A 25,008-nucleotide genomic window follows, 5' to 3' on the forward strand; every position below is an offset into this window, starting at 1 on the left:
TCCGCCCTGGGCTGAGGGGAGGAGGACCCTGGGCCGCTGCCTGACAGGCATGGACAGTTCGCCGGGCCCGGGACTGAGGACCGCGAACCGCTCGCCTCTTCGCGGCGCCGCGACCAGGGCTGTGATTCTGGCTACCAGGACCTTCCGGGGGTGCCCTACCGGCCAAACCCACTCGGCAGCTCTCTTTTCGGGCATGCGGCGGGCGCATCCCGGGGAGGGGTCTGCGGGACGGAGGCCCGTGCTCGGTCGGGCCGCCCACTCCGGTCCCCAGCGAGCTGGCGCGCGAGCTTGAGGGTGGGGGAGCCGGAGCTCAGTGTGGGGCCGGGGCTGGAGCCTGGTGCAGGCCCAGCTGCTGTTGTGTCTTTTCCTTGATTTGCTTTTTTTTTTTTTTTTTTTTTTTCCTGCCTGTGTCATTTCCTTCCCTTTGCTCACACTGTGAGTTCCCGGGGCTTTGCTCTGGAGCTCGGTGCGCTCCCCTGCGCAGGGGGGAGGGTATGCGGGGGATCCACTGCGACGCTATTCGACGCGGATCCCTGTTAGCAATAGCAGGCTTGAGAAATGCGAGCTGCGCTCCTCACAGATTACTGAAGTTAAGAATCGTTAAACGCTGTGGGTTATAACTCAGACCCTACTTTTGGAAAAAAATCCGGCTCTTATCCAGTGCTATCCCTGAAACTATGTAACTTTTGAAGGAGGCATTCGCTACATAAAAGAATCACTATGAAATCATTTCCTTTTTGTCAGTATTTGTAATTCTGCTGTGAAGATATAATCTAAGAAAAGTTTTTTAATGTCTTCTACACAGTATTTGAGCTGAATAAAATATATATTTCGCATAATTTTGGTATTTTACCAAAAGACTTGGACTTAGCTAAGGAATGTGTGACACTTTAAATATATTTTGCTTCTCCACTTGGGGAAGGTATTGTGATGCTCTTGTTCCTGGTCTCAATCAAGTTTTGCAAAAATATTTAGTATTATCTTAAATCAGAAAGGGATAAAATTCTCCTTCGCAGAAGCACTCATTGCTTGTTTGAGTGCGCCATATGAAGATGGAATGTTAATGCTTGTTTTGCCCTATAGTAAGCTCAAGTCATTTTTATAAGGGTTTAGTGGATGCAGTCGCACATTAGCCAGATACTCGATTGGAGCTCCTTACTCTGGCTTTAAATTAATTGCTTTATTCTTGCTTTGTTCTTTTTCACTCTGCCCCTCATACAGTATGGAGAGAATTTGTTCATTTGGTGGGTTTTCTGTTCCCTTTCCATGCTGTATTTCAGAGTTTTTTTCTACAGAGCTCTCATCTGAGACACACAAACGGAACCTAGTAAGGACTCACATTTCAATATTTATTTATTTATATTTATAATACAATAAATGTTTATGGAATGCTTATTATATGGGGCACATATTTCTTTATATATTAATGGGGAACAGAATTCTTTTTATCCTCCCCCAGTTTTCCCACATTTATCTACTGCTACAGAATTTAAGTTAAATCTTTGAATTATGGACCTATGTTATAAAAGTTTAGTAAGCTTTCCTTCTTCCCCGGTGTGTGAGCCTTAAGTTCCAAAGGGGAGTATGAGATCCTTCAGAATGTACAGAATTCACATGTAACACTTTGATTGTAAAACCAGTGTGTGAGTATCCAGTGATGAAGGCAACATCTCATTATCTAATATGAAAAGAGATGAGAGCCTGTTTTCAAATTTGAAGAGGTTTTCAGCCAATGTATGAATATGTGGAAAGGCCATGTTGGGAGGAAAGAAACTATGTTGGTAAAGTTCCAAAGTGGGAGGAAAAACAGGGAACATGGTATCTTCTTATTTGACCCCATGTCACTTTTTAAATGTATTTTTGTTTCCAGTGCTGGACATCAAACCTAAGCCTTATGAATGCTAGGCAAGCACTTTGCCATTGAGGTACATCCCTGGCATTCTCTTGAATACCTTTTCTTTTCTCTCTCTGTCTTTCTTTTTGGTTCTTTTTTTTTTTTTTTTTTTTTATTTTTTCGGAGCTGGGGACCGAACCCAGGGCCTTGCGCTTTCTAGGCAGGCACTTTACCACTGAGCTAAATCCCCAACTCCCTCTGTCTTTCATATTTAAAGGTGTTTTTCCTGCATGTATGTCTGTGTGAGGATGTGAACTACAGACAGTTTTGAGCTGCCATGTATGTGCTGGGAATTGAACCCAGGTCTTCTGGAAGAGCACCCTGTATGTACTCTTAACTGCTGAGCCATCTCTCTAGCTCTTTCTTTCCTTTTGTTATTGTTGTTATTATTGTTCTGAGATAGAGTCTCCCTGTGTAGTCCTAGCTACCCTGGAACTTGCTATGTAGACCAGGCAGTCCTTAAATTTATAGTAATTTCTGCTTCCCCAGAACCTAATAAACAAACATTTAGTAAAAAAGAATCTGATTTTTTATATTTTCATTGCATTTAAACTCCAGCTCAGTGACTAAAGGACTAAAACTAATTTGTATCTCTGCTCTGCAGGTTCTTTGGTTCATAGTCATATTTTTCTGAGCAGTTCTATGCTCTAGACTCAAGCCTGTTTGACAACTTGACTTGTTAGTAAAAACAGGTCAGATTTTATATTGTCTGTTAGCCTCAGCAAAAGTCTAGTGGAAACTGTAACTTACCCTTGTAAAGAGTGGGAAATCTTTGTTTAGTTTTTTGGCTTCCAAACTGTGTGACTATTGAAATTTTTTTCTTGGACATAGTAGAATTTCTTCCAATAATTATTATAATGCTGTTAATAATTCCTGGGACTTATTTGCTAGTGTTTATTTGTTCTTTTTCTAAATATAACTTGAAGCTTAGGGGAATATATTAAAAATGGGTAAGGATGCACAAGGCCCTGGGTTCGGTCCCCAGCTCCGGAAAAAAAAGAACCAAAAAAAAAAAAAAAAATGGGTAAGGACTTGGAAATATTACAGGAACCTAGGGAACTGAATACAGAATTAAAGATGGTTCTGGGTTGACAACTTGGTTTGAGTTGTAATTATTAGAACTTAACAGAACTAGGTCTGTGATTCCAAGGCTTTTGGAAGCACCTAGGAACACTCTCAATTTGTCTAGACCACTCCTGTAGTAAGCTCAGCATGATTAACAACTGTTTTGAGGGACTCTTGAATCACAGTTTAATAAATTAACATTCTTATATCATGAGTAGATTTTGATTTTCTTTTTTTTTAATATTTATTTTTATTTGTGTGTATGTGTTTGTGTGAATGTCTAGAGAGAGATCTCCTGAAGCTGGAGTTTCAGGAAGTTGTGAGCAGCCTGATGAGCATGAGGGTGCTAGGAGCTGAGCTCAGGTCCTTTAGAAAAGCAGGACAAGCTCTTTCTTACCACTGAATGACCTCACCTGCTCCTGATACTTGTTTTTTGAGACAGAGTCTCAAGGCATCCATACAAGTCTCATGTATAGAATTTTGATGTAGTTTTAAATTATGTCTTTTAATGTGCAATGTGTTTATCTGCAAGTAACTGTGTGTGTGTGTGTGTGTGTGTGTGTGTGTGTGTGTGTGTGTGTGTGTATACAAACCACATATGTGTCTGGTGCCCACAGTCTGGAAGGGGATGTCAGATCCCATGGAACTGGAGTAACACGGTTGTGAGTGCCATGTAGGTGCTGGAAATTGAGCCTCTGTCCTCTGGAAGAACAGCCAAAGCTCTTAACTACTGAGCCATCTCTCTAACCCTGAGTTTTGATATTTTTTTAAAATGACAGTTGGGGGTGGGAAAGATAGTTTAGTGAGTAAGAGTGCTTGCCCTGCAAGCATGAGGACCTGAGTTTGAATCTCTAGCATCTACATTAAAAGCTAGGAATGGCTTTAACCTGTAATAATCCCAGCATTGGGGGAGAAGGCAGGTAGATCTTGAGAGCTCTCTACTTGGCTAACCAGCTTAGCTGAAATGGTGTACTTTGAGTTCAGTGAGAGACCCCCATTTTAAGGCAGAAAGGTAAAGAGCACAAGAGACATCTGAAGTCTTGCTCTGTTCTCCACATTGTATATATGAACAGGTGTGCTCCTCCACAGACACACTCATGTTCACACCCACAGATATACACACAAAATTAAAGATAAATAAATGAAGAAAAGTAAAAAATGATAGTGTGCAGTTGTTCACAAGAAGAGACCATTCTGTATTTTAAGAGTTGGGACACACAAACACAAAACACATGTAATGTAAGTCTCTAGTCTTTTAAGTTAATTTCACGAAGTATTAAAATATAATGATGAGGGGCTGGCAGTTAGCTTAGTAAGGTGCTTGCTATGCAAGTGTGAAAACTGGAGTTTAAATCCCTATTCCCTATGTGAAAAGCCAGGTGTGGTGACTTGTGCCTGGGCAGGTCTAGAAGAGGATTCCTGGTGCCTGCTGGCTAGTCAACCTAGATGAGTTTCAGGTTCAGTGGAAGATCATGTTCCCCAAAATTTGGAGAGATGTTCAGGAAGATATCTGATATCAACCTTTGACTTCCACAGGCGCATGCACAAGATTTGCAAATGCATACACACACGGTGTAAAATGGTGATTCTGTTGATTTTTTTTTACTAGGAAGCAGTACTTTACTTTGTAATATGCATTTAAAATTTTTGAGCCATTAGTTAATTTTGGTAGATTGATACATCTAGTAATATAGCAATATATAGTATTTAGCTTTCAAATAAAAGAATCAAACATTGTTCTTTAAAATTTTTATTATCTTTAAATTTTTGAGAAGTTGAGACAGGGTCTCAACCTATAGCTCTGGCTGACCTACAACTCACTGTGTAGACCAGCCTAGCCTGGAATTCTCAAGATCTGCCTGCTTCTGCTTCCTAATTGGTAGGATTACATACGTGAGTCACCACTCTTGGCTTCAATCATTGTCTATGTTTTTGGTTTTGTTTTGTTTTTTTTGTTTGTTTGTTTTTTTTGGAAACTGGGTCTCACTGGGCTCAAACTAAACTTGCCCATGAATTCTTGATTCTGCCTCCATTTCCTCAGTGCTGAGATCAATAGGTGTGTGCGTGGAGGTCAAAGGACAGCTTTTGTGAGTCAATTCTTTTCTTTCACTGGATCTAAGCATCAGGCTTGCCTGGCAAGAGCTTTTACAGGCTGAGCCATTGCCCTAGCCCTTCACCCTTGTTCTTGAAGGAGCAAATATTTCTTGGATTGAAGATGGGTTTTGGTTGTGTGTACTTACTGTAAATTATTTTTGCCATGAGGAGGCCAGACATGGAAGGACTGGGAAGTAAATGTGATGGGTCACATGATGTGAAATTCCCAAACAATCAATAAAAATGGAATTTTTTTTTCTGGTCAGCAGAAATACATGAAATGGGGTTGGGGGTTTGGCTCAGTGGTAGAGCGCTTAGGCAAACGCAAGGCCCTGGGTTCGGCCCCCAGCTCCGGAAAAAAAAAAAGAATAGAAAAAAAGAAAAAAGAAATACATGAAATGTCATGAAGATAAAGTAAAGTCTGACTCAGGAACTCTGAAGCACAGACTCGAGTTGAGCAGTATGATCAGATGACCTGGCAGAGCTAAGAGAGCCTTGGCAAGATGAAGAAATAACATCATTAGTTAAGTGAAGACAAAGAGTAGAACATTACTTTAGACTGGGTGTGGCAGAGCACTCCTTTAATTCCAGCACTTGGGAGAAAGGCAGGTGGAATACAGAGTTTAAGGTAAACCTGGTCTAAATAGCAAGTTCTAGGACAGCCAGGGCTACATAGAGCAACCTTGTCTTTTTTTTTTTTTTTTTAAGATGTATTTATTTTATGTGAGTGCACTGTAGCTGTCCTCAGACACACCAGAAGAGGGCATCAGATCCCATTACAGATGGTTGTGAGCCACCATGTGGTTGCTGGGAATTGAACTCAGGACCTCTGGAAGAGCAGTCGGTGCTCTTAACCACTGAGCCATCTCTCCAGCCCAATACACCTTGTCTTAAAAATCTGTGACCAACAAAATATTACTTTGGTGGATTTGAAATGTGGAAAAGAAATCATGTGGCATAGTAAGTAGATATCTTGTAGGATGACAGTGTTTACTCCAAGACATGGTGCTTCCTGTAACTTCTGGGTTAACCAAGAAAACTCGTAAAAGGGAAGTACCTTAAAAACCCTTCAGATAAAGTTCAGTGTGGACGAGTAACTTCCTACTGGAGCTAGAAAGGAGGGCATATTGCCCCACACCGTAAGTCAGAAATAAGAGAAGAAAAAAGTACAAGTGTAAGGTACCTGCTTGTTTATGGTTTCCTAGGAGCCTGTTTCCCTCCTCTCCCCTCACCCTCTCATTTTGTGTGTGCACCATGTATATGCTCAGGAGTGCCACAGTGTATCTGTGGAAGTCAGAGGATTATTTGTATGGGGGTCACTTCTTGCCTACTACCATGTGGGTGTCAGGAATCAAACTCAGTTTATCAGGTTTGATGGCAAAACACCTTTTCCTGTCGTGCCAACCTGTGCTTCCATTTTAAAGCCTGACCTCTGATCCATGTTTCATGGGTTTCTTGTTTACTGTGAATATGCATCATACCCTTCCTAGACTACCAAATTTCTTTATAAATAAATAACATGTATTTATTTTGTGTGTGTGTTTTTGTGGGGGGCAGGACACATATGACAATGGTGGCATGTATGTAGAGGTTTAGAGCTCTGGCACTTGGCTCACCTTCCTCTGTGTGGTTCTTAGAGCTCCAACTCAAGTGGTCAGTCTTGGCAGCAAATTAGCATCTCCAATCCCATGTTTGTGTGTTTGTCTGAAACACATTCTCAGTTACTCATTGCTGGCCTGGATCTCTCCATACAGCTAAGAACATCCTCACACTCCTGTCTCTACCTCTCAAACTAGGGTACCACAGCAAATGACCCTCACTTTTAAATTTTCAGGATTTTCTTCCTCTTTATGTTTTTTTTTTCTGGTAGCATATTGATCAAACTCTGATTCTCTTTAATCTTTTATCCCTTATTTGATAATTCCTTCTTTACTTTTTTTCTTCTGCTCACTTTGTGAGCTTTCCAGCATAACTGAAATAGCTTGCTGTTCTGAAAGAATCTTTATTATGTTAATTACTATTTATTCTGTTAATGATTATTTAAAACCATCTATATACAGATCTTAAAAATATTTTCATACATTTGTATTCATGTATGATGGTTTGTATATTGTCCAAATCAGCTTACCTTGGTTTTTTTTGTGAGACCAGGCCTTGAACTTGATGTGATCCTCCTGCTTCACACTCCCTACAGCTGAATTTGGAGGCATGTGCCATCATATCTGGTTTAGCTTTGTGTGTGTGTGTGTGTGTGTGTGTGTGTGTGTGTGTGTGTGTGTGTGTGAGAGAGAGAGAGAGAGAGAGAGAGAATGTATGTATGTATGTATGTATGTATGTATGTATGTATGTATTGACAGAGTCTCACCATATAGCCCAGGCTGGCCTCATTCTTGTGATAAGAATTCTTATAAACCCTTTAAAAAAGCTTTTTAATGTATAATGCATGATAAATATTGAGCAAATGGTTACTGTTAATCATTAATAAAAATTCAGAAATAAATTAAACCCTAGGGTAGATTAAATAGCCCTTCCTGTCTTTTTCCACTGACCTTTTCATATTGATGACAATAACAGCCAGCATTTTTTTTTCCATCTTTATTAAATTGGGTATTTCTTATTTACATTCCAAATGTTATTCCCTTTCCCGGTTTCCATGCCAACATCCCTCTAACCCCTCCCCCTCCCATTCTATATGGGTGTTCCCCTCCCAATCCTCCCCCATTACTGCCCTCCCCACAAGAACCCCGTTCACTGGGGGTCCAGCCTTGGCAGGACCAAGGGCTTCCCCTTCCACTGGTGCCCTTACTATGCTATTCATTGCTACCTATGCAGTTGGAGCTCAGGGTCAGTCCATGTATGGTCTTTGGGTAGTGTCTTAGTCCCTGGAAGCTCTGGTAACAGCCAGCATTTTTAAAGCATTACTAAGTACCATGAAAAGTAATTTGTAGGGGATGGGGATTTAGCTCAGTGGTAGAGCGCTTGCCTAGCAAGCTCGAGGCCCTCGGTTCGGTCCCCAGCTCCGAAAAAAAGAAAAAGAGAAAAAGAAAAAAGAAAAAAAGGAAAAGTAATTTGTAAGTTTTCTTCTATCGTCATGTCTCTCTATCTCAGTAATTCTCTAAAATGATGCTTTATTACCTCCATTTTGCAAATGAGGAAATTGAAATTTAAGGAAAATATGTGATTTAGGGATTCCTTAAACTCAGATGTTTCTGACTAAAAGTTCATATTTTTGACTGCTGTTTTCTAAGAAAGTTATTGTTTTTAAGAGTTGATTTTATGGGATTCCATGCTAAGGGAATGCTATTGAGTTAAAAATCTCAGTCCAGGGGCTGGGGATTTAGCTCAGTGGTAGAGCGCTTACCTAGGAAGCGCAAGGCCCCGGGTTCGGTCCCCAGCTCCGAAAAAAAGAACCAAAAAAAAAAAAAAAAAAAAAAATCTCAGTCCAGGAAGCAGTGCCAAAAAGAGCCACTCAGTTCAATTCTTGTCTTCATCTATGTCTGTAGTTGGAAGCATCATTGAAAAACATCACTGCTTCTAGTTTTATGCTTGTCCTCATAAAATTCAACTCATAACCCTACTGCACTTATATCAGCTGTCCTAGATTTCAGGCAAGAATGTCAAACTAGTCTCCTAGTATTTTGTTAGTACTAGGAACACCAAATAACACTGAGAGTTAGTTATCTTCCTGGAAGAAAACATTGTCAACTTGATAAACCAGCCCTAGTTTACTAAATGAGAATTAGTAAATTCTAATAATCCATTCCTCTCTCTCCTAGAGATTGAAAGTAGGGCCTTATACATGCTGGATAAGTACTGAAATACTTCCTACCACTGAATACTTAATACTGATATTCCTAATACTTCCAATGGTAATGTGATACTAAAAACTTCATGCATGTTGGACATGATATATGGAGACAAATGGACCAGTGTGAAGCCAGCCTGGTCTACATAGCAAGTTCTAGTCCACTCAGGGCTACACGGTCTCCAAAGTGAAACAAAATCATCCCCCCTAGCCCCCCAAAAACCCATATAAGTGTTAAGCTTTTAATATTTTTACTGGATGCCTCTCAGACATCATTATCTTATTATCTTATATTGATCCTGAATAATTGTTATAGTTAATACAATTATATATCATATTTTATAGGGCAATTTATGTCTCACATTTAAACCAATTTAGTTACTATGCTTTAGAGGGAGGGGTGTGTGTGTGTGTGTGTGTGTGTGTGTGTGTGTGTGTGTTGTTTTTGTTGTTGTTGTTGTTGCTAGGGATTGAATCTAAAGCCCCGCGCATGTATGCACCAGCCTCTTTGTTTTTGTTTTGTTTTTAATTTTATTTTATGTGTATTGGTGTTTATAGGCATAAATTTTTTTCAACCTACTTTATTAAGGGTTCGACCTCTCCTCTAGTCCACCACACATCCTTTCACCTGTGTGCTCCAGCAAAACATTATTTAATATAACTAACTGACTTTCCAAAGAGACTAGAAGTTTTCATTTCAGTGGTTTGCTTTCATGTATGCCTGTGCATCTCTTGCTTGACTTGCTCCTGAAGGAGGCCAGTAGAGGTTACTGACTTTCCTGGAGGGTTGTAGGCTATATGTAGGTGCTGGGAATCAAACCCAAGCCCTTATGAGAACAGCCATTGTTCTTAACACTGAGCCATCTCTCCAGCCCTTAAAAACATTTTTTTTTTTTGAGACAGGGTCTTACTATGTTGTGGTGGATAGCCTACAACTATGTAGACCAGGCTGGTCTTGAAGTCATAAAGATCCACCTGTCTCTCCTGCTGAGTGATGGGATTAAAGGTGTATGCCACCGTGCCTGGCTTTTTTTCTTTTTCTTTTTCTTTTCTTTTTTTTTTTTGGTTATTGGATTAAAATCAATAAAACAAGCAAATTGTCTATAGGCCCCAACTGAGCTAATTTTCCAATAACATATTCTCTTTCTTTAAAGAGCCAGTAGAGGAAATTGCTAGAAAAAAAATATAAAATAGTCGATGAAGAGCCTACTACTTTCTCACTTGTTATTTTATTGAAGGTTTCTAATCTTTTGAGTTTTAGAATTATGTGAGATACATCTTCCCCTCCACACTCCCCCCCTTTTTAAAGATGGAGTCTTGCTGTGTTGTCCAGGATGGTCTCCAAGTTAAGAACCTCCTGCTTGAAGCCGTTTTAGTACTTGGGTTAAAGAGCATGAGCCAGTGGAATTATGTGGGAAACTACTCCTTTTTTCCTTGCAGGTTTTAAATTTAATTTTACTTTTCTGAACAGTCAAAAATATGTTTATAGGTATCTTTCTCTGTGACTTTTCTATGTCTTTCCTATGTCTCTTCAGAGATGTTCTAGGAAGAGGTAAGAGGCAAGTGGAGTCAGAGAAGAGACCAGATTCATGCTGTTTTCCTTCCTGTGGAGTATTAATATTATAAGGACAAGAATAAAGGGCAGAAGATGGGCACTCTCTTTGGGTGGAAGTTTTTGTGGGTTTTTTGACTTGCTTTTTTACAAGGTGTGCCCTAAATTCCTAAGTGAGTCATTTGGGGAGTGTGACAATTTACCCTCATGATCTCTTCCAGATCAACCGATACACTTATTTTCAACCTTTAAATGTTAATTTGAATGGGCAAAGATCTCTGGGAGAATTTTAAAGCTTGAGGTTGGACTGGTTTGTGTTCTGGGTTTTGAACAGTTTATCTTCAGAGGGTGAGACCTCTAGTATTCCACAGTGTTTCAAGGAAAAGGAATTAAAATAAAGCCAGTGAGTTGAAGGTGACGAATTGTTCTGGTCAAGAGAGAGCTACTCTTTGACTTCCCTATCAGAAGTCAATCTGCCCGTAAAATTTGTAATTAAAGGCAGTGTTTAAAGGTTAGGCATGTAAAGACAACAGTGTTCCAAACAGCTCTCTGAGGTCCTTTAAGATTTCCTCTTTCACACATAGTGTTTTAAGAGTAAGTCTGGCTGAGTATATGATTGCCAATCCAGTAAAAATCCCACTTATGTTGCTAAGACAGGAGGATGTTGTGTTCTGGGCTAGCCTGAGCTACATTCATAGTGAGCTCCTGCCTCAACAAAAGGAAAGAAGGAAGGAAGGCAGGCAGGCAGGCAGGCTAGGTCTGGGACCAATCCTGCCCGATTAGCTTGCTGAATTTATATTTTCATTCAGTAGCCAACTATATTGTGCCATGGTGCTGTTCTTTACTCCAGCTTTTCAGGTTTCTCATGGTTGAATTCTTCTGGTATTGAATAAACTATTTCCTCAGACCTAATCAGTGCATTTCCAGAAGTCTAGAGTACTATTATGAAAATATTAAAATTCAGATTGCTACAGCTTGACCTTAATTATCTTTTTAACACAATGCGACTGTGGTTACAGTGTCTGTCTTGACATTTGACATGATCTTGCTGTACTCCCTGGCTGCACTGCTTGCATTGCTCCTCTGCCTCTGCCTCCGCCTCTTAAGTTTGGGCATTTAGCCACACCTGCCTCAGGGACTGTCATTCTACTCCCTAGAATATTTATTACTCGTATTATTTATGGAAATAGTGTTTTATTGGTCTGTTTTGAAGTATCTTAGCCCACATGCTCTCTCTAAATGCAGATGAACAAGAGGCATTAGACTCAATCATGAAGGACCTGGTGGCCCTCCAGATGAGCCGACGTCCCCGGGTGTCTGGATATGAGACCATGAAGAACAAGGACACAGGTCACCCAAACAGGCAGGTATGTGTGGCTCTGGTAGAGCTTGACTTAATTTATTGGGGAGGGTTTTTAAATGAGGAGTATATGAGAAGCTAAGGCTACTCTAATGCTAGGCTGGAATGCTGTTGGTCCCTTTCACACTTCCATTAAATAGTAGCAGCCAGGTATGGATGGGTTCAGTAGCTGGAGTTCTTGGCATAGCATTTCATCTATAAAGAATAAGGATAATTTTTCCTTTATTATAGAGTCTATATTCATGTAATTCTTTTGCTTTTATGATTATTTGGCAGATCAGATTCATGATCTGTAACTTGTGAGGTCTTCTGTATACACAGGAAAAAAGAATTAATTTCACATTAGTTTATGTAAAATATAATTAGGAAAGGAAATTTATTTATTAAGTATCACATAACATTTTAAGAGCGGTGCTGAATGTTTTTATTGTTGTTTCCCATCATTGGCTTGGGTATTTGAGGTTGTCTTTTTATTGAGAGCCACGTGCTGCTATGGGACAACTTTTCCTATTTTTGTTAACATTTAAATTTATGTGATGTTGAAATCATCTCATGTTTAGTATCACTTTTCATCCTGTTTCCTGGGTAAGTTGACCTTCAGAGAAGAGTGGATGGATAGGGCTCCACAAAGTCCAGTGGATGTCTAGTGCTCTGTGTAATGGCTGTAGTACCTAAGTATATATGCTTGATGACAATTTGTCCAGGACATTCTCCCTGTGAGTATTCCTGTTAGCTAACCTCGTCTCATTTAGCGTTGTCTATCACTTGTTCAGAGTTACAAAGAAATTATAAGACTTTAGAACTTTTGTTTTATCTGTGGTCTGCTAGATATACCTTTCCAGAGTATTTCCTGCCTTTAGGAATTCTAGTTCCCTGGGGGTTAGCGGAGTGTTTTTGTTCCATGTTAAAAAGATTAGTTTAGAAAACTGCCTCTTTTGTGATTATCTTACAGACCTGGGTGAAATAACAAATTAGAACTCATACTTTTCATACATTAATCTGTCTAATTGTGTGGTTTCCCCTGTGCTGTAACTTACTTGTATTCAAAGCCATTTTGGGAAGGAACATTTTACCAGAAGTGAGTCCCCTCCCCCATGACTTGAGTCTAATGACCTCACTTTCCTTCCTGTCTTCCTATGTGGAGTGTGCTTGCTAACACAGCTACAGTTAGCTGATCTTTTCCTAACGGACTGTTGGCATGGATAGCAGTTAATGGGTGAAGAGAAGGCCCTAAGGGACCACTCCAGGAAAAGGCCTAGAGAGTTTCATAGGAATTCTGCTTAGAGCTTAAAAGCTATTACCTAAAAGTCTTGCTTTACAGAACAAAAACTGCCTGCTGCTATAGAGAGAAGTCAGTGGCTCTGGAGATTGTAGAATGGATTAAGTGTCTGTTAGAAAGCAGTCATAACAAAAGCTAATGGCTCTTTGGCTCCACAGTGTTCTGAATAACACCAAACAGTTTTCTGTTGTGTGGAGGATACAAGTTATTAACCTCAGATTTTTTTTTTTATTTTTAAAGAAAAAGCATAACGACAGCAGCTCAGCCCTTCTGAACAGCCCCACAGTAACCACAAGCTCATGTGCAGGGGCCAGTGAGTAAAAGAAAGTTTTGGTAAGGACCCAGATTACCTATGAAAGCTGATATGTGCATTTAAACTTGCCCCTAGTGCTGGAAGAGGTCATTAGTTAGTGTGACTCAAATTTTGTCTTGTAGGGACCATTTCTCACAGTAGTATTTATTACTCCTCAGCAGCCTCCGTTAGTGCTGTCCAAAGGTTCTGTGCAGTCAGGAATGTTTCATTTCTGTGTTATCCCGTATGGTAGCCACTGACCACATGCAGCTGTTGAGCAACTGTATTTTCTCTTTTCTTTAATGTTAATTAAATTAAATTAAATAGCCATATGTGACTTGTAGCTATTGTATTGGACAAAACAACTTTACGACAGCATAAGACCCTTTTTCTGGGGCTGGGGTTAGGATGAGGGAAAGATAGATACTACATGCTTAGAAATGTATAGATTCATTGGCAATTCATGCCTTCCCCATACGTTATTAGTTTCTGCATTGTGATAAGCTTATTAATGAATCATCTTTAATATTGTATTCATGAGTGTGTGTGAGAAGCAGAAGAACTGACATGGCTGTTTAAAAATTTAAGCTTGGCCTGGAGGGAGATGGCTCACTAGTTAAGAGCCACTCTTCCAGGGGTCCTGAGTTCAATTCCCAGCAACCACATGGTGGCTCACAACCATCTGTAATGGGATCTGATGCCCTCTTCTGCTGTGTCTGAAGACAGCTACAGTGTACTCACATACATGAGATAGATAGGTACGTAGGTAGGTAGGTAGATAGATAGATACATAGATAATTTAAAATAAAATAAAAATGTAAGCTCAAGGATCAGAGATAGCTCAGTTGGTAGGGAGGGTCAGTTCCTAGCACAAAGGGGTGTTGTCAGTGTTTGATAGAAATCCAAGGTTTTATGCTAAATAAAATGGCAATAAAAATATCAAGATACTTTTTTTTTAATAAACTCAAGATTGTAGAATGGTTTCTTTTAGGAAATGTAGACATTTCTGGAAAGTATTTAGCAAAATCTTGAAGACAACAAGTGTATTTCTAAAAAACCGAGTGAGATGGGGGTACAGAGGATGCACAGGAAGATGTGTTTATAGGTTAAGTGATGAAAAGAGCCTGACAATGTGAGTCATTTCACTTCTTAATACAGATCTTTACAATTTATGGAGTGAATCATCATTTATTATGATTCTTTTTGTTATAATAACTTAGGTTTGAGATAGTATAAAATGGTGTTTGGGTGTTTTGTTTGTGCGTTTTTATTATGTTTACTAGTGTGTTACTTGCATGTATGTCTGTGTACCACATGTTTACCTAGTATACATTGCTGTTGGAACAGAAGGTGGGTCCTCTGGAAGCAGAGGTACAGATGCTTGTGAACCACTAGATGGTTGCTGGGAATTGAACCCTGGGTCCTCTGAAAGAGTAACCAGTGCTCTTAACTGCTGAGCCATCTCTCCAGCCCATAAAATAGTTTGTTCATTACCATTTTGTTTTCTTCCAGAGGTCTGTGTTTAAGAAAAGAGGGGCTGAAAATTAAAAACCTAATTTAAATAGCTGAAATACTAAATTGGACTAAGAAATGTTAAATTAGGATAAAGATTCAAAAACCAGAGTTGAAGCTAAAGGTAATCAAATATTTTGGCTGGTGGGAGAAATTGTTTATTCAAGGATAGAACAGTGTTGGGAGAGCCCTTCAGTGTGAGAATGGCGGTACCAAGTTGGGATTTTGACAGATTTTTTTATGTGTGAGGCCTGGAAGAACTAGAAAACCTAATTCAAATATCTGCTTGGCAGGACTTTAGACATCGGCTTCCCTAAATAAACAAGCTTCCTAACCAACTGAAAGAGAAGTAAATATGCATTCTAAGTAGTTATGGGAATTCATGGGCAGTGGTCTCAGCCATAAACATTTGTTAGGAGATAAGTTTGTTTTATTTTGTAATTTTCCTTCTATATGTTAGGTCTCTGGAAGCCAAGAGCATAGGCAGAGGTGGCTGACATCTTGGATGCATGACACATCCTGTGCATGGCTTTACAGTCTTTGCTACAGAGCCTCTCTTCAGCACTCATCAACTCACAGTTCACTATTAATGGTTGGTTGCTAGTTCTTCATGGAGCCAGCAGCTTACTGTAGTGAAAAGTACACCACCCAGCAGTCACAGGCTGTTTGTTAACCACCTGTTGACACAGAGTTTTATGACAGCAGTTAACAATGTTAGCGACTATAAATACATATATAAGCAACACTTTACGGTTTGTGTAGCTTTCACACAAAGATTTGGAGTACAGCCAGGAAATAAACAGACCTGTTGATTTCTAGTCACAAAAATTGTACTGAATGTAATTCAGATAGCTTTTGTGAACCTCAGTTTTTCCATTTGAATTAGAGACCTATTTAATGTGCATTGTTTCTACTTAAGAATTTTGCAAGATCAGAGAATGTATTTTTCACATCATAAAATACATAAATGTAAAGTTGTAATAATTATATAATTTCTTCTATTTTTTAGCACTATGGATTTGAGCTTTGGAGAAAGTCAATTTCTAACCAGAACGGTGCATGTTGTTGTGGAGCTAAAAGTCTTAAGCTTTTGCTCTCTTTATTGGCTTGTTGTTACTATCTAATTGATGGTCTTTTGCAAACTTCTGAATCTAGCCGAATTTCGGAAGATCAATTTGGAGGGAAAAACATAATCCTTATTTCTAAGAATTCTGTTTCTTAAATCTTACTAATCTTCTCCGTGCTTGCATAGATTCCAAGGTCAGGATCTGATTCTTCAGTGTCTTAATCAGGGTTTCTATTCTGCACAAACATCATGACCAAGAAATCAGCTGGGAAGGAAAGGGTTTATTCAGCTTACACTTCCACATTGCTGTTCATCACCAAAGGAAGTCAGGACTGGAACTCAAGCAGGTCAGGAAGCAGGAGCTGATGCAGAGGCCATGGAGGGGTGTTACTTACTGGCTTGCTTCCCCTGGCTTGCTCAGCTTGCTCTCTTAAAGAACCCAGACTACCAGGCCAGGGATGGTGCCACCCACAATGGACTGGGTCCTTCCCCCTTGATCAACAGTTGAGAAAATGCCTTACGGCTGGGTCTCATGGAGGCATTTCCTCAACTGAGGCTCCTTTCTCTGTGATAACTCTAGCTTGTGTCAGGTTGACACACAAAATCAGCCAGTACATTTAGGTACTCACAGTGGTTATTTCTGGATGGGAAAGCTGTTTTCTTCATGATTGGCCCAAGCAGGGCAGAGCCTTAGTTTCCAGTTCCAGACTAGAGAATTCTAGGAGAGATAATCCTTACCAGGCCACATACAGAGCTATAGGGGAATTTTAATCCAGCACCATGGCTGCTCTGGCAAAGGTTCACATCCAAAGACCTTCTAGGTCTATGTGATCTGGCTAGAATGTAGACATTCCCTAATTACATACCTATGATCCCTAACAATGAAGGTAAGCTTAGTTTGTAGAAGGAAGCCACCATGTTTGGAATTGATGTCTAATTGAGGGGCAGATAAAATGACGAATCAGAGAAAGATTTGATGAAATGAGTCATAGATAGGATATGCCCAACACACATGAGAGTAGCATAGGAAAGGGAGGCTACTTAAGAACAGAGAGAGAAAGAAAGGAAGAGGGAGAAAGAAAGAAAGATGTGGTTTGGTGTGATGTGGATGTATGGCAGTTGAGCCCATACAGTTTTACAGAGATGTGTTTCAGAGAGAACAAGCTAGACACAGGTGAAGACAGAACCAGAGAATGAGAAGGAGCCAGAAGATTAGAACATATTGCCAAAGTTAGTATGAGGCCAAGCAGAAAAATTCACTCAGAAGCTAAGAGAGCATGGATTGAATCAGTCAGCTTGGAAGATTAGACTGTACAGTGGCTAGAAGCTTCCAGGCATAGGCCTGCAGATAGTTAGAACAGAGAAAGAAACATTCTTGGCTCAGCCAAAGCCACATATTCGCACAGCTTGGGTATGGCTCTCATTTCATCCCATCGTTTGAGTAAATAAAAGCATCATTTACACTGTGTAGCTGTTCCTGTGGTAGACACACTCATGACTCTTCAGAACTCCTTTTTTTTTGTTTTCAGATTGCTGATGAGGGCTGGCCAGCTTGAAGATAAGATACATGTGAGCCTAGAAGTGCTTCCATTAATTTCTTATGACTCACCACATTTATAAATAAAAAAATTATTTTTCTTTCCCTTTTCATTTAATTTATTTACTATCTCTGGCAAAAGGACCCTGGTTCCAAATGTGTAAGGAACCACCCAAAACACACAGGGAGAAGTTTGCTGTGATGGCATATGGCTTTAATTCCAGAACTAGAGAGGCAGAGGCAGTCAGATATCTGTGAGTTTCGGGTCAACCAGGGCTAAGTAGTAAGACCCTGGTGTAGACATGTATTTTCACAACTTACCTTAATAAGGTTTAACCTCCCCTCTAGCCCACCACCTACCAGAGGTAGTGGAAAAGAAAGGTTATTAGGATATGGGAGAAGTGGATCTGATTAAATAGTTCTTTGGGGCGATCCAATCTTCATTGTTCTCAGTTCAATCCACTAGCAAACACCAAACACAAATCAACAGCTGCAGTCTGGTCCACTCGGCAGAAGCCACACACAAATCAGTAAGGCCAGTTAATTCAGAAGAAAGCGTTGAGACTACCAGTGGGCCCGAGTGTGCGGGAGCACCAAGAAGCCACAGGGATCTCATGAGAAGTTCTTTGGTGAGTTTCTCTCTATGAAGTCACCATCATCGAAGATCAGCAACACAATATAAGGCAAACCAATGTATGCGAGTAGTCAGCCAAGACTAGCGAGGCAGAGCAAAGCAAACCAATGCTCAAACTTCCCTTGTCTGTGGGATCTTACTTATAGTCTCTCTAAACCTCACATGTCTGCTTTAGCAAACATTCTTTCACCTGTCTACCCTATCATTATAACCTAACTAACTCTCCAAAGAAACCAGAAATTTCCTCTATACCCTGGTTTTTTTGTTTGTTTGTTTGTTTTAAAGGGCAACTATAGGAAGAAGGGACAGTGTAGAATTAGAAGAATGGGTACAAGAGAGGATAACTGAGGGACAGTTGACGATGTTTACTTAATAAACTCTGAGTTTCTTCATTCTTAGAGCCCTTTTGGAGTTTCTGCATAAGTTTGGTCAGCTTTTTATATTGTCCTTGTTAGGTTTGAATCAACCTTGAGGCTTGCTCTGTCAACTCTACCTTTGGACCAAGGACTTGATTTACTTGAACCTGAATTATATTTTGTTGTTTGTTGCTTTTGTGGTTTTTTGTTTGCTTATGTCTTAGTTAGAGTTTTATTGCTGTGAAGAAAAATCATGGCACCTCTTATAAAGGAAAACATTTAACTGGGGCTGGCTTATAGTTCAGAGGTTTAGTTCATTACTGTAATAGTGAGAAGCATGGTGTTATGAAGGCAGACATGGTGCTGGAGAGATAGCTGAGAGTTCTACATCTGGATCCAAAGGCAGCAGGAAGAGACAGTGGACCACTGGGCCTGGCTTGAGCTTTTGAAACCTCAAAGCCCAGCCCCTAACCCCCATGCCAGTTATACACTTCCTCCAACAAGGCCTCATCTCCAATAGTACCACTTCTTACAAGTTCATAAGGGAGAGTTTTCATTCAGACCATCACAGCTTGTTTTTATTTTTTTGAAACAGAGCCTCATATAACCCAGGCTTGCTTTGAATTACTTCATAGCAGAGGACAACCTTGAACTTTAATCCTCCTGCCTGCATCTCCCACGTGGTAGGATTATAGGCAGGTGCCACAACACTCAGCTTCATGTACTGGAGATCCAGGCCAAAGCCTGTGTATGCTAGTCAGCGTTCTACCTACTGAGCTGTACCCCAAGCCTGAGTATTTGTGTTATATTTTTTCCCCCTAGTAGCTGTGGCACTTTTCCAGCCAGTTTAATATATGTCTGTAGTCAAGCTTCCTAAAGACACCCCCCTCAAAATGTGCCATGTTTTGTGTACCCCAGAACTCACATAGTCTTACTGGGAAATGAGAAATACCCGGGAAAGAGAGTGGGAAAGAAGAAAAGGAAGATGGGCATGGGTCACATGCTTATAACCCCAGCATTCGTTCAGGAGAGGTGGGAGGATCACTGCTTTATGCTAGTCTGATCTATATAGTGAGACCTTGTCTTGGGAAAAAAATGAGGGTTGGGGGTGAGAAAGCTGAGAGGGAGGATTTGAGAGAGAAATGGTAGCTGGACTTGGCCGTGTGTCATGATATAGTATAGAGAGTGAGAGTGAGTCCTGTCAGATGCTAGGAAAGTGAAAAGCATGAGCTTGGGGCTTAGCCTTTAGGATTTCAAGTAGAAGTGGCATTTGTACCAGATGTAAAGGATGTAAAAGTTTAGTTAACTGAAAATAAGGTGACAATTAGGAAAAGGGTGATTAAAGACCTAGGGGAAAGACTATGGCTTATTTGAGGAAACAAGGTACACTTTGGGCTGGCTGTAGAACAGAGTTCCTGGGGGAATGGGTTATATAGTATAGTTAGGTAAACTGAAGAAGCTTCAAATGATAGCAGAAAATTTAGAATTTCTTCTACAGGTCAGGGGCATCACTAATAATTTTTTTGTAACAGGAAGGAACATGGTAAGAGAGGTAATTAGATGGTTGGGAAAATGTAGAATGAGTAGGATAAATAGTAGGACATAAAAGAATAGAGAGGACCTGAGAAGTGTAGAAATGGCTTTTAAGAATCCAGAGTTAGGGCTGGAGAGATGGCTCAGCGGTTAAGAGCACTGACTGCTCTTCCAGAGGTCCTGAGTTCAATTCCCAGCAACCACATGGTGGCTCACAACCATCTGTAAAGAGATCTGATGCCCTCTTCTGGTGTGTCTGAAGACAGCTACAGTGTACTCATATGCATAAAATAAATTTAAAAATTAAAAAAAAGAATCTAGAGTTAGCAGGGCATGATGGCACTTATGTTAATGCAACACTCAAGGACAGCACAGGTGGATCTCTGTGAGTTCAGGGCCAGTCTGGTCTACAGAGTGAGATAGAGACAAAAACCAAAAATCTCCCAAAACAAAATGAACAATTAAAGAATGCAGGGCTAAGGGGAAAGGGTCTCAACAATGGGATACCAGGAAGAATGGGGAGCAGAGTTTCATGCTAAAGGCATTTAAGAGGAGAATAAGGGGGAAGGAAGGAAAGGTTCACGATCTTAGAGATCGATGTGTATGTAGGTGAGTATTCTTTTATCTCTTGGATTGATTTATTTTTATTTTATGTGTTTGTTTGTTTGTTTTAACTATGTGTATGAGCCAGATGCATGCCTGATACCAGAAGATATCAGGAAAGGCCATCAGGTCTTCTGGGATTGGAGTTCGTTATAGAAGGTTGTAAGGTACCATATGGGTATTGGGACCTGAACCTGAGTCTTCTAGAAGAGCAGCCAGCGCTCTTAACCACTGAACCATTTCTTCAGACTTTCTAAAACAGTTTTATTTATGAGCAGAAGAGGATGTCAGATTCCCTGGAGCTGGAATTAAGTGTAGTCAGGAGTCCCATGGGTGCTGGGAACTGATCTCTAGGCTTCTTGAAGAGCAACACATGCTCTTACCATTAAGCCATTTGCCCCTCACATCTTGATATAATGACACAGAAGAGCAATGTGGCTAGAGGTAACATGTGTGAAACCTGGGGTTTTACCCCTAGAAGAGAAACAAAAAGAAATAATGACACTGAGAAGGGAGACTAGTTTAAGAGAGTAGTTGATACAGACGCATAGGTAAGTTAACAGATTACAAGGGAGGGAAAGTGAGAATATGCACATTTGTACTGTGTGTGATTTGATTTTTGCAGGTTTTCACTTCCCCATCTGCAGTTTTGAAAAACCTAAAAATTCTGTAAAACTAAAAATTTTAGGGTGTTTTTATTGCTATTACTTAAATTTTATTTATTTTTATATGTAGGGGTATTTTGCCCACCTGTCTGTGTGCGATGTATGTGACTGATACCTGATATAATGAGGTTACTGATGGTTGTGAGTCACCATGTGGGTGCTGGGACTCACACCCAGGTCCTCTGGACGTGCAGCCAGTGCTCTTACCCACTGAGCTATCTCTTTAGTCCCAGTTTTTTGTTTTTTATTTGCAGCACCTCATTTGACAACAGAACAAACCATATACTGTATTAACAAATAAACCATGAATCTTTGTGGCTTAACCTGGTGTGTCCAGTATGAGGGGGAGGGTAGCTTTCTCCATAATCACTGCACTCGATGTTGAGCGGGGCAAGCACTGCCTTGAAACATCCAGCTGCCAGAGTATAGAATTCAGTTCTGTCCCAGCTGTCGATGAGAACCACATACAGCTAACTTCTGGAAATGACTTGAGAGCGCTCTGCCTCGGCTATAGGTTGCTTCCATAGCTGCTGCCCTCAGAGAGAAAGAAGCATCATATGATATACAGAGTATATACCATGCTACCTTTTTAAGTCGTAAATGTGCAGTCCAGATAATTTTGCTTTCAAGTATTTTGGCTAAAAGATAGTGGAGTTTTTGTAATCATTTATTGAGAATTTGCATGTCAAATATTTGAATCTCATTATGTGATTATATAATTTAAATTTTTGAAAAGTCTATTCAGTAAAGTACGATCACCAGTCTCACTTTACAGATGCGAAAATTGAGTCACAAAGAGGTTTAAATGACAAAGCAACATTGCACAACCAGGAAACTGTAGAATCAGAACTTAAGGAAAGTAGTTTGACTCCTGTGCTGACCTTTAAAAAATGTGTTTGAGTATTTTGCCTAAAGTATGTATGTGTAATATGCACAAATCTGGTGACCAGGGAGGTCAGAAGACGGCCTCAGATCCCCTGGAGTTGGAGTTACAGATAGTTGTGAGCCACTTTGTGGGTGCTAGGAACCAAATTCTGCTAGAGCAACACATGCTTTTAGCCTCCAAGCTGTTTCTTCAGTCCCCAAACACTATCCTAATTATTAATTTTTATTTTTTTAAAAACAGAGTCTCATTATGTAACCCTGGTTGTCCTGGAACTCACTATGTAGATGAGTCTATCCTTAAAATCATAGAGATCCACCTGCCTCTGCCTCTGCTTCTGCCTCTGCCTCTGCTTCCTGGGTTCTAGGACTAAAAGTGGCTGCTGTAGCTACTTCTAATGGAGAGAGGATGGGAGGAAAGGGAGGGGGAGAGAGAGAGAGAGAATGTGCCTCTGTGTGTATGCATCTGTGTCTGTTTATGTGCTTGTGTCTGTCTGTATACCTTGGAGGTCAGAGGGAGTTGGTTTTCTCCTACCATGTGAATACAGTGGTACTTGGACTTGGCAATAAGTGCTTCTATTGTCTCCGGTCTCTCTCTATTCTCCATTGCTGCCTTCTTAGCAAATTCATATCTGCTTCAGATACATGTCAGTCAGTTGAAGCTTTGCTTCGTCTTAGATTGGGGTGGGCCTAGGGATATGGGAATCCTCTGTTTAGAGGTTGACTGAAGAGAAGGTATTGAGAGGAGCAAAAAGCCAGAAGTCCATGGGTGATCACATGTTGGGGGAGGAGTTAGAGAGGGCATGAAGGAGGAACCAGCAAAGGAGCAGAAGTGGTTAGATTGCTGTTAATTTTGTTTTTTAGGCTGTAACCAAATCATAGAAGTCAGAGGAGACTAGGTTTTATTTAACTAAATCAAGGGGAATAGTGAAGGAGTTGAGCATAGTTGTCTTTATCTGAACTTTCCTTATTTGTGGCTGACAGGACAAACTCAGATTGGGAATTGGCTCAGATTAGTCTCTCTGGGCATAGGATGATAGCCATTGAAGTCTGCATTCTGTTCTGTCATAGCATCAGGGACGGCATCTTTTTATATGCTGTTTTACTAGTCATTTGGCTTGCTTAGACTTTGGTAGTAGTGATTTGGGGTTTGAAGTAAAATTTCAGTTCCCTTTACACTAATTTAACATAGGGCAATGCTTGAGTTAGGGTCCACTGTGGAATAGGGGCCAGTAAAGGGACTGGGTAAGGTTTTTATAGGTGTATCTGAATACAGTGTTGGTTTAGTTGAAGAGTGAGTACTTTTATGATGCTTTAAGCCATAATTTTAAGAAATTTTAATTATATTTTAGTTTATTCTGTGTGTATGTGTATGCCAGGTTATGTGTACTGAGATCAGAGGGCAACTTTGAGTTGGTTCTTTTTCTTCACCATTTTGGGTCTTGGGATTGACCTCAAGTTTGGCTGCAGGCACTTTTATCAGCTGAACCATCTCACTGGCCCCTGAATCACCTATCTGGCTCTGATATTCTTTTATTCTAGTTTAGCGATTCTTAAGGTATGGCCTTGAGACCCTGTAGGACCCTCCTTTGGTCCTTTGAAAGACATTGGCAGTATATGAAGTTAAGACTTTTCATAATAATACTGTGATGTTATGCCCTGTTTACCTCTTCCTCATAAGGATATATAGTGGGATTTTCCAGAGGCTTCATGATGTAGGTTATTACAATAGATTGAAAGCAGAAACAGGCATGAAAACCTGCTCTCTTAGGCCATGCATTAAAGAGATTTGCATTCAGTCACTATTTTTTGAAATAGTAATATTTTACATTAAAAGTAAACACATAATGAACTTAATTACTATTATTAAATGAAGTATACATTTTTACATATATGAAATGTCTTTGAGAGTGGCAGTAATTTTTAGAGTATGTATCAGAGCCAGTATTCCATTTCAAGGATTGGAAAGGAATCCTAGATGTATAATCCCCTGGGAAAAGGAAGCCCTTTTTGCATACTTCCTTTCTTACAAACTCCCTTCCTTTTCTGCAGTGTTGTTTCATTTCTGTGTGTTCCTTATGTTTAGATGCCTAAAACCCCCTCTTCCCAGCTATAGTCTATTAATTCGTCTTTTTCAGAATAATTTTCATTAATTGATTGTGAACTGTTTTTCTCTTTCATCTGTTATTTACTGATTTCCTGACAATATTACTTTCAAAACACTATGCCCGACTTTTTCTTTTCTGATAATCTCTTTCCTTTTCCTGTCATTTTCAGATTCCCTCAAGGTATTTGCAAGTAACTAGGACTATATAAGCCTACACCACCACACCCAGTTTACCTTTTTTTCTTTTTTTTTTTTCCGGAGGGCCTTGCGCTCGATAGGCAAGTGCTCTACCACTGAGCTAAATCCCTACCCACCCCCCCACCCCCAGTTTACCTTTTATTTCTAACATTTACACTTGGTTTTGTTCTTATATCCATTCATCCATTTAACAAATACTAACCACACATATAACATGCCATTTCTTTGTTTGGCAGGTGGTACAGACACTAGATAAGCAATCCTTGCCTTTCCAAAATTTATAGGCTGCCTGGATAGTTATTTTGGATTAAATTAAGTAGGAACAATATCTAAGGTTATTTGTCTAGTTTCCTACTTTACTTGGTTAACCCACTGATTATGGGAAATCAATGATAGAACAGCAGCAGATATAGAAGCAAAAACCATGTATTACATGTCTACTTCTTGTCAGATATTTTCCTAATATTATCTCATTTAGTTCTCATAGCAACTCTGCAAGGTAGAGTTAGCCCCATTCTGCAGTTGTAAACACTGAGGTATAGAAATGATAAGTGATTTCCATTATCTGTAACTA

At 40.0% G+C, this 25,008-nt stretch overlaps 1 protein-coding gene across 2 annotated transcripts in view; it reads left to right on the plus strand.

Moving 5' to 3' along the window:
- Positions 1-25,008, plus strand: part of Map3k3 (mitogen activated protein kinase kinase kinase 3) — a 68,676-nt gene that overhangs the window by 341 nt on the left and 43,327 nt on the right. Inside the window, exons 1-3 of one of the 2 annotated variants that reach the window (XM_063269201.1) lie at positions 18-1,327; positions 1,871-1,925; positions 11,656-11,777. In XM_063269201.1, the coding sequence (XP_063125271.1) occupies positions 11,682-11,777 (96 nt within the window). In that variant the 5' untranslated portion in view covers positions 18-1,327; positions 1,871-1,925; positions 11,656-11,681. Of the gene's footprint in view, positions 1-17; positions 1,328-1,870; positions 1,926-11,655; positions 11,778-25,008 lie in introns of those variants that run through there. The other variant, NM_001107058.3, reaches the window with a different exon arrangement.

The sequence above is a fragment of the Rattus norvegicus genome, chromosome 10 (assembly GCF_036323735.1).
Source record: "Rattus norvegicus strain BN/NHsdMcwi chromosome 10, GRCr8, whole genome shotgun sequence".
In the NCBI taxonomy this organism is placed as follows: Eukaryota; Metazoa; Chordata; class Mammalia; order Rodentia; family Muridae; genus Rattus; species Rattus norvegicus.